The sequence below is a fragment of the Triticum urartu genome, chromosome 6A (assembly GCF_056163025.1).
Source record: "Triticum urartu cultivar PI428250 chromosome 6A, HENAU_Tu73, whole genome shotgun sequence".
NCBI lineage: Eukaryota > Viridiplantae > Streptophyta > Magnoliopsida > Poales > Poaceae > Triticum > Triticum urartu.
The window spans coordinates 70,119,135-70,129,129 of NC_141878.1; the positions used below are offsets into that span (position 1 = coordinate 70,119,135).

Here is a 9,995-nt window from a genome sequence, read left to right on the forward strand (position 1 = left end):
AAGCCTTGCAAGCATTGCAACTAATGAGTTAGTTGCGGGATGATGTATTACGGAATGAGTAAAGAGACTTGCCGGTAACGAGATTGAACTAGGTATTGAGATACCGATGATCGAATCTCGGGCAAGTAACATACCGATGACAAAGGGAACAACGTATGTTGTTATGCGGTCTGACCGATAAAGATCTTCGTAGAATATGTAGGAGCCAATATGGTCATCCAGGTCCCGCTATTGGTTATTGACCAGAGAGGTGTCTCGGTCATGTCTACATAGTTCTCGAACCCGTAGGGTCCGCACGCTTAACGTTCGTTGACGATATAGTACTATATGAGTTATGTATGTTGATGACCGAATGTTGTTCGGAGTCCGGGATGAGATCACGGACATGACGAGGAACTCCGGAATGGTCCGGAGATAAAGTTTGATATATGGGATAGTAGTGTTTGATCTCCGGGAGGGTTCTGGAATTCACCGGAAGGGGTTCCGGATGTTTCCCGAAATGTTTGGGCACAAGAACACTTTATCTGGGCCAAAGGGGAAAGCCCATGAGGCTTTTGGAAAGTGCAAAAGGAAGTTTTGCGGAGACCAGAAGCTAGACGCCAGGAACCCTGGCGTCTAGGGGGTAGACGCCGGGAACCCTGGCGTCTAGCCCTGGAGTCCGAGAAGGACTCTTGCCTTTCGGGTGAAACCGACTTTGAGGAGGCTTTTACTCCAAGTTTCGACCCCAGGGCTCAACATATAAATAGAGGGGTAGGGCTAGCACCAAAGAGACATCAAGAAACACCAAGCCGTGTGCCGGCAACCCCATCCCCTCTAGTTTATCCTCCGTCATAGTTTTCGTAGTGCTTAGGCGAAGCCCTGCGGAGATTGTTCTTCACCAACACCGTCACCACGCCGTCGTGCTGCCGGAACTCATCTACTACTTCGCCCCTGTTGCTGGATCGAGAAGGCGAGGACGTCACCGAGCCGAACGTGTGCAGAACTCGGAGGTGCCGTGCTTTCGATACTTGGATCGGTCGGACGTGAAGACATACGACTACATCAACCGCGTTGATATAACGCTTCCGCGAACAGTCTACGAGGGTACATAGACAACACTCTCCCCTCTCGTTGCTATGCATCACCATGATCTTGCGTGTGCGTAGGAATTTTTTTGAAATTACTACGTTCCCCAACAACCGGAACCCCCCCGGGGGTTATTGGGCCTCATGGGCCCAAAGTGGTGGAAGAGGAGAGGCAGCAGGAGGTGGCGCGCGGCCCCGCTTGCCCCAATCCGAATTGGGAAAGGGAAGAGGGTGGCGGCCCCCCTTCTCCTTCCTTCTCTCCACCTCCTCCTTCCCCCTTCTCCTAGTTGGAATAGGAAAGGGGGGCAAAACCTACTTGGAGTAGGATTGCCCCCCCTGGGCGCGCCTCCTCCTCTTGGCCGACCCCCTCCTCCTCCCCCCTTTATATACAGAGGAGGGGGCACCCCATAGACACAACAATTGATCTCTTAGATCTTTTAGCCGTGTGCGGTGCCCCCCTCCACCATAATCCACCTCGGTCATATCGTAGTGGTGCTTAGGCAAAGCCCTGCGTCGGTAGAACATCATCATCGTCACCACGCCGTCGTGCTGACGGAACTCTCCCTCAAAGCTTGGCTGGATCGGAGTTCGAGGGACGTCATCGAGTTGAACGTGTGCAGAACTCGGAGGTGCCATGCGTTCGGTGCTTGATCGGTCGGATCGTGAAGACGCACGACTACATCAACCACGTTGTGCTAACACTTCCGCTTTCGGTCTACGAGGGTACGTGGACAACACTCTCCCCTCTTGTTGCTATGCATCACCATGATCCTGTGTGTGCGTAGGAGAATTTTGAAATTACTACGTTCCCCAACAGGTATTACACCACATCGATGACCCGAACCAGTATAAATCTTGTGTCCCTTTGTTCTGCGAGTTCGACGCGCTGAGCCTTGAGATCGCGGTGAGGGCGTGAGCTAGATGCGGGAGAGATCTTCGTGCACCCCCAGTGTTCGAACCTCAAGGGTTTTGCTGGAACCCGAAATCCAACAGTAAACTCTCCATTCCTAGTTAACTTCCAGCACAACTGATCGGGCCGTTGAGAAAGCTGAACATCCATCAGTCTTCTCACAAGATGGAGCCAAGCTTCCCAACGGTTTCCGGCTAGCATCCTCCTGAAGTGAATATTGAGAGGAGTGGACTGAAGTACTGTTGCAACGTAAGCGTCTCTTCTTTGAACAATGCTATAAAGTGAAGGATATTGAAGCACGAGGGGTGTTTCCCCTAACCATGTATCCTCCCAGAATCTCGTAGTGGTACCATTTCCGACTATAAACTTTGTCCTATTGAAAAAAACTGATTTAACTCTCATCAGTCCTTTCCAAAAAGGCGAGTCCGTCGGCCTCACTGTCACATGGGACAAAGTTTTGGAATGAAGGTACTTATTATGCAAAATATGTGCCCATGTGGCCTCCGTCTCTACAGATAACTTATACAACCACTTGCTGAGAAGACATCTGTTCTTCACCTCAAGATTTTCAATACCTAGACCCCCTTGGTCTTTCGGTCGACAAATAATATCCCATTTAGCGAGTCTGTATTTTTTCTTAAGTTCATCACTCTGCCAAAAGAAGCGGGAACGATAGAAGTCCAGCCTTTTCCGAATTCCAACTGGTACCTCGAAAAAGGACAAGAGAAACATGGGCATACTCGTGAGAACATAATTAATGAGAATTAATCGGCCTCCGTATGACATCAGCTTGCCCTTCCAGCAGCTAAGTTTCTTCTCAAATCGATCCTCAATGCACTTCCATTCTCTGTTTGTCAGCTTACGATGGTGAATTGGTATACCCAAATACGTGAAAGGTAAAGCCCCCAATTCACACCGAACAATTGTTTGTAAGCATCTTATTCCTCATTAGCTCTTCCAAAACAGCACATTTCACTTTTATGAAAGTTAATCTTTAACCCGGTCAATTGTTCAAATAAGCATAACACCAGCTTCAGGTTTCTCATTTTTGCCAAGTCATGCTCCATGAAGATGCTAGTATCATCGGCGTACTGTAGGATAGACACACCTCCATCAACTAGATGAGGAACCAGGCCACCTACCCGACCAGCATCCTTAGCCCTTCCTATTAGACTCGTCAACATGTCGACTACTATGTTGAACAGAATAGGTGACATCGGATCTCCTTGTCTCAGGCCCTTATGTGTTTGGAAGTAGTGATCTATGTCGTCATTCACTTTAATTTCAACACTCCCTTTTTGCGTGAAATATTCTACCTGATGTCTCCAGGCCTGATCAAAACCTTTCATACGCAAGGCCTATTGAAGAAATGGTCATTTGACTTTATCGTACGCTTTCTCGAAATCCACTTTGAAAACAACCCCGTCTAGTTTTTTCGTGTGAATTTTATGGAGCGTTTCATGAAGGACCACAACCCCTTCTAGGATATTTCTGTTCGACATGAAAGCAGTTTGGGACGGCTGCACCACAGAGTGCGCTATCTACGTAAGTCTATTAGTCCCAACCTTGATGAAAATTTTGGAACTTACGTTAAGAAGACAGGTCGGCCTGAACTACTCAATTCTCACAGCCTCTGTTTTCTTAGGAAGCAAAGTTATCGTTCCAAAATTCAGTTAAAACAACTGAAGCTGTCCAGAGAATAAATCATGGAACATCGGTATCAAATCCCCTTTAATAATATGCCAGCACTTTTTATAAAACTCCACCGGAAATCCATCCGGCCATGGAGCTTTAGTATTCTTCATCTGTGAAATAGCTTCAAACACCTCTTTCTCCAAAAATGGGGCGGTCAAAATATCATTCTCATCCGCAGCAAGTTGAGGAACATCCTCAACCCTCGACTCATCCAAGGATACGAAATTATCCTCCGGAGGCCCAAATAGCTACTTGTAGTAATTGGTTATGTATAATTTTAGGTTTTCCTGCCCTAAAATCGTCCCCTCGTCTTGCTCAAGCTGAAAGATTATTTTCTTTCTATGCTTGTCATTGGCGATCATATGAAAGAATTGAGTGTTAGCGTCCCCTTGGACAACTTTGCGAACCTTAGCTCGCAATGCCCACTTCAATTCTTCCTGTCGCAGGAGTTCTTTCAATCTCATCTCCGCGTCTACTTTAGCATGTAGCTCCATGGTCTCTAGAATTGTGGACTCAAGGAAGTCCTCAATGTGTCAACATAACAATAGAATTTGAAAGGTGTGTCACTACAAATTGACTGTCGTCTTATTGATGTTCTTTGTTTACAATGTCAATTTTGTCCAATAATGCTGAGATGGTTCAGCTTTTGAGCTTTTTGCAAAATTTACACAGTGATGAAGACAATGTCTACTACTTGAATGGATTTTCAATGAATGATTATTACAAAAAAATGGTTTGACTGATGACATTGGTTGCTCTGCAGGTATCTAGCTGAGATGCATAAATGACTTGCTTGTTGTAGGTTCTTCCGTGTTGTGTAGGCACTAGGCACTCATACCACCGGTTCTTTCTGTTGTGTAGGCAAAAGAAGCTACAAAAACTGCTATGTACAGCAAGCCAACAACATGTTTCTTTCTGATTCTTTTATGTCCATGGGAAAGAGATATTATGGCCAGCAACAAAATGCGGCCAATTCCATTGAAGCTGCCCATGTACGTTCAGTATCTCAAGCCTCTCTTATATATGAGTGTGGGTACCCCATATACAGTGACAAAAATGCAACGGAAAAATGTTGAAAAAAAAAGGTTTTGAAAGCAACACCGATATTTCAGAATTACTACTTATCTAGTGATAGTAATCTTGAAAACAAGTTATGAGGCAGTATACACCAGGATCCTGCCGAAAAGCCAACACTATTCCTAGGTCCTTAATTAGCCCAATACGACACTGTTAATAAAATTATTTGCCAATTTGTACAAGGATGAAATCAATTTCATTTCACTAAATTCAACATTTAGTAACATATCAACTACTTCCTCCGTTCCAAAATATGTGTCATGATTTTAGTTCAAATTTGAACATTATTATATCATCCAGTCCCCCAGGCTAGCTATTTAAGGATCATTAGCCAAACTTCAGTCTGCACCTAGCCAGAACCTTACAGAACCGTTTCCTTCCTGAATTTTGCTTGGGTACACTTCATCCATTCCAAAATAATTGATGTTTTCTTACAAAAACGTCTCCTCTACATTTTTCGTTTTTCTGCTAGTGACCAAACAGCATTTTCAAACATCAAGTATTTTGGACGTCAATTAAATTGGAACAGAGGTAGTAGCTTGAAAAGCATAGGGGCTCTTAACCTACAGGCTGACATTTCCTAAGCATCGAACACTGTCTCACACGTACGTGAAAAATCAAATCAGAAAATAAACTTCTGATAGTTCTGCATAAAACTGAAAAGAGTATGAAGTTTCCAATACAGGCATGTGTTTCTAGACCACATTAGGCAGAACAAAGCCACAAATTCACAAGGTAATAGGGGTTACCAGCTCCCTCCTGGTTACAAACCATTTTAACTTCTACATATTGCACTATTATTTGAATCCGAAAACATCTTTTGCAGTTTTAACAGGGGTAACTTCATAAGTACCGGAATTACAGAGGAACTTTAAACTAGAATTGAGCACACTCATCTAGAAGACAATGTAATCTCCACGCATCAACTTCATCTACAGAATGAGCACAAGACACTAAGACGGTGCAATCTTCAGGAATCAACCCTGTCTACAGCTATCCGAAGGGGTCGGCCACGGACAAATCATGGATATGTGCATCATACTCAGTACGACGATGGTTGCTCCTGAATTCAAACTGAGCATCCCGAGAAGCTCTGTTTTCCACTTTTAGCAGTGTGTGATGATAAGCCACCGATAGAGTGTTGCACTCGCCATATACTTCAAATTCAACTTTTTTGAGGGCTTTTGCATGCAAAACAAAGAACCTCGCAAAGCTAACCTGTTTCTCATAGCCTATGAATGCCTTAAACACCACTTTTTTTAGACGGGTCTGAAGGCATTCGATTGGATATAAAGGGTCATATTGAGGATGATTTTTCTTATCCTTCTCATTGTGTTTTTGAAACTGCAAAATGGAAATAGCATGCATATGTTAAAGCTGTTGCAAACTAGACTAGATAATTCGTCAACCAAATCAAACATTCAAAGCAAGCAAAATGAGTACTCACAATGATGTAGAGCTTTTCCAGATAGGGAAACCACCTGAGGATGTTAAGAACTGCGTCCAATTCAAGGCCAGAAGACCTGAGACAAAAAACCTTCACGGTGCGCATCCAGTTTGCCGAGATAACTGGGCTTATTACCTGAAGAAAAACACACAATGAACATAAACAAAAAATTCTCAGCATATAGGAACGACAAATGAAATATTAGAGGATGATGTTGCTGCTACCTGGGAGACGAGCTTGGAGACTACAGGTAACAAAGGGCCCAATATCTCTAGTTTAGGCGCCCTAATTACCCGGATAGTAACACAATCATCATCGTAGCAACTAAAAGGTAATAGTATATCCTTACAAGGCAAGGAGCATCCTCGATCACCAGCTCTAATTTTTCTTTAGAGGAATTGCGGACACCGATGCTTCTAAGAGTCTGCGAGCTAACATGAAGGCATCCCTCGCCACGAACTTCGGACATGTAAAAACTCTCCAAGGCATGGCATCCAGAGAGCAGTCTATGGAAGACCTCCCCTGAGATGGTAACATACACCAAGGAGAGTTGCTTGAGGAGGGGAAAGTTCATGGAAGGCAAGACCTCATCAGGGAAATCACAATAGCTGAACTTGGCAACGAGGAGGGTGGATGCAGAGCGGAATAAGGATGGTGGCAGCGGGTTTCTCGGCTCAGAACGTTGATGAGGGCATAGGTAGCTGATATCGAGATCTTGGAGTCTGGCAAGGGCTTGGGAGTGGAACCAACTATCCAACTGGGTGTATAGGTCACCTTCCAGGAGGCACTGGAAGGAGAATCGACGGGCGGTGACAAGGTGTTGGGAAATTATCTTGGAGGCAGCGGCGGGGGTGACGGCGGTGGAGGAGACGGGGTAGCCACGGGGTGGGTTGCGGACCTCGAGATTGAGGTGTGTGGAGCGCCAGAGCTGGCGCCATCGGGGGGAGAGGACCGGCGTGCGGCCGCCATCCTTGATGGGGAGGAGGGAGATGATGGTGCTGAGGATGGCATCTGGGAGCCTGCTGATGAAATCACTACCGATCTCATCGCAGGTTGTAATTCCATGGGGTTGTGGCTGGTCGGACCACCAGAGCCTAAGTGTCAAGTCCACCATGGCCGCCGGCTAGTGAGACAGGCGGTTTTTCCATAGTACTCCGCCCACCATTCGCCACTCGCATTCTCCCTCTAACACCGACGCACTTGAGTGGCCGGGGAATGGAGTGGTGAGATCAACAGGCGGGATGGAGAGCTATTTGTTGGCAACCGACCCTGTCCAAATTGGCAATCCATACCTACTTTCCTCATTTGCCTATGGCCACCAGCTGTCATGCTTATCGACAACGCAATCCTATCTGGTAGGTTGTGGAACTATGGATGCGTCTGTCGCTCTTTATATTTTTCCTTCTGCAACCCCGAAATACAGTTCTTTTTTACAATTCTTGTGGCACAATTTTTTTCCAAACTTAGAAAGTTTATTTTACTTAAACCAAAAATACATCTATAGATAACCATTGCAATAGAGTCCAACCACAAGCCTGGTGAATCCGAGTATGCCATTTTTGCCCGTCCATTACCTTGTTTGACAGTTGGCAAAAGTTGTTTTCATAAGACCTACAATCAAAGAAAAATGGAGTCACTAAGAATCACCCCTAGAGCATTGCCTCGACAAGGCCCATGCAATAGGACTCCATGGTCATTCTGTCCACACATGCTTAATGTGCCAACAACAGGATGTTTCTTAGTGCACACGCTCCTCTGTCGTGACATCGGACATGTGGTCCAATTTCTCATTCTTCCCCGCAATAAAGCCTCCGTTTGATCACGGAGGACCGCCCTCTAGTGCAGTTCAGTCCATCTGCATACAAGGTTGCATCAGTGTTCAGTTTAGCTGGCCCTTCTTACGGCTTATACGGTTATACCATCCTATCTTCTTAGTAGTCTTATCAGACAGTTCTTGCCGGGAAGACATATCCTTGAGGGGCTTATTGTCTTACACGAAACTCTACATGAAATCCATTCGAAGAAACTAGATGGGGTGATCTTCAAAGCGGATTTTGAGAAAGCATACAATAAGGTCAAATGGCCCTTCCTCTAGCAGGCTATGCGCATGACGGGGTTCAATGAAGCCTAGAGGAAACAGGTGGATTCCTTCATCCAAAAAGGTAGCATGGGGATTAAGGTGAATGATGACATGGGTCATTATTTTCAGGCTCATAAGGGCCTAAGACAAGGGGATCCAATGTCTCCTACTCTATTCAACATAGTGGCAGATATGTTGGCAGTTCTTATCGGTAGGGACAAGGAGAACGACCAAGTAGGAGGACTCGCTCCTCACCTTGTCGATGGTGGGGGGGTGGGGTCTCCTTGTTACAATACGCTGATGACACTATTATATTCATGGAACATGATCTCGCAAAGGCTAGAAATATGAAACTAGTGTTGGGGAACACAATATTTCAAAAAAATTACCTACGATCACGCAAGATCTATCTAGGAGGTGCATAGCAACGAGAGGGTAGAGTGTGTCTACGTACCCTCGTAGACCGAAAGCGGAAGCGTTTAGTAACGCGGTTGATGTAGTCGAACGTCTTCGTGATCCAATCGATCCAAGTACCGAACACACGGCACCTCCGCGATCAGCACACGTTTAGCTCGATGATATCCCTCGAACTCTTGATCTAGTTGAGGCCGAGGTAGAATTCCGTCAGCACGACGGCGTGACGACGGTGATGATGAAGTTACCGACGTAGGGCTTTGCCTAAGCACTACAACGATATGACCGAGGTGTGTAACTGTGGAGGGGGACACCGCACACGGCTAAAAGATCAACTTGTGTGTCTATGGGGTGCCTCCTGGTGATGGTGTCCTGTACTAGGGGGTACTCACCACGTCGTCTCCCAATTAGTTGGATTGGACCGAGGACCCCATGGCCGTATGATCATGGGCCAGTTCGGACAGCCGATGTATACACGAGGAAGATTCCACAGACTTGGTGATCAAGATAAGGACTCCTCTCCACCAGCGTATTCGACTAGGACTCTTGTTATCCTAGGCCTCTGGTACATTATATAAGCCGAGGCCAGGCTAGTCTGTAGATTATTATGACATTACTCATCATGCCTGTAGGGTTTAGACTACAACATACGATCTCGAGGTAGATCAACTCTTGTAACTCCTATACTCATCAAAGTCAATGAAGCAGGAAGTAGGGTATTACCTCCATCAAGAGGGCCCGAAGCTGGGTAAACATCGTGTCCCCTGTCTCCTGTTACCATCGATCCTTAGGCGCACAGTTCGGGACCCCCTACCCGAGATCTGCCGGTTTTGACACCGACAATGGTGCTTTCATTGAGAGTTCCGCTGTGTGATCGGCAAAGGATCAATGGCCTGCCCGCAGATCAACTGCGACGCCGGCATCTTCGTCGCCGGCTCGACTAGTCACCTTGGCTCGACTGAGGACCGTGCTCCATCTCCGATTGTCATGCTCGGACGGGGGCCTTCATCAACATCAACTCTGATCTCTATCAAGATCATGGAGGAATCATCCATGGAGCTCGGGGGCTCAACGTCAACATTGCCCTCGGGCGACTGTGCTGTTTTTCCGAACAGCGAACTTGTATCCGTTCCCACCACTTTCTCGAGCATCACATTGACGATTCCCTTGGTGGAATTGTGCGGAATTGAGTCTACAACAACCATGCAAAATTTCGTCGAGTTCCGATGAAGGAATTTCCGGCAATCTACGATATACCGGAGCCCTGTCAAATCTGAACGGGAATCTGGACGAGTTTAGGGCGTGGTC

The 9,995-nt window shown here is 46.2% G+C and overlaps 2 protein-coding genes across 2 annotated transcripts; both read right to left on the minus strand.

Moving 5' to 3' along the window:
* Positions 1–5,436: 5,436 nt before the first annotated feature.
* On the minus strand, positions 5,437–6,328 carry LOC147963996 (uncharacterized). Its single transcript, XM_087526634.1, has 2 exons — positions 6,194–6,328; positions 5,437–6,090 (listed from the first exon to the last, which is right to left on the minus strand). Exons 1-2 carry the CDS (start codon positions 6,296–6,298, stop codon positions 5,740–5,742), a joined length of 456 nt encoding a protein of 151 aa, XP_087382760.1. The 5' UTR covers positions 6,299–6,328; the 3' UTR covers positions 5,437–5,739.
* Positions 6,329–6,482: 154 nt separating this feature from the next.
* LOC147963997 (putative F-box/LRR-repeat protein At5g02930) lies at positions 6,483–7,307 on the minus strand. The gene has a single exon (XM_087529786.1). The coding sequence runs from the start codon at positions 7,305–7,307 to the stop codon at positions 6,483–6,485; it is 825 nt and encodes a 274-aa protein (XP_087385912.1).
* Positions 7,308–9,995: the final 2,688 nt, after the last annotated feature.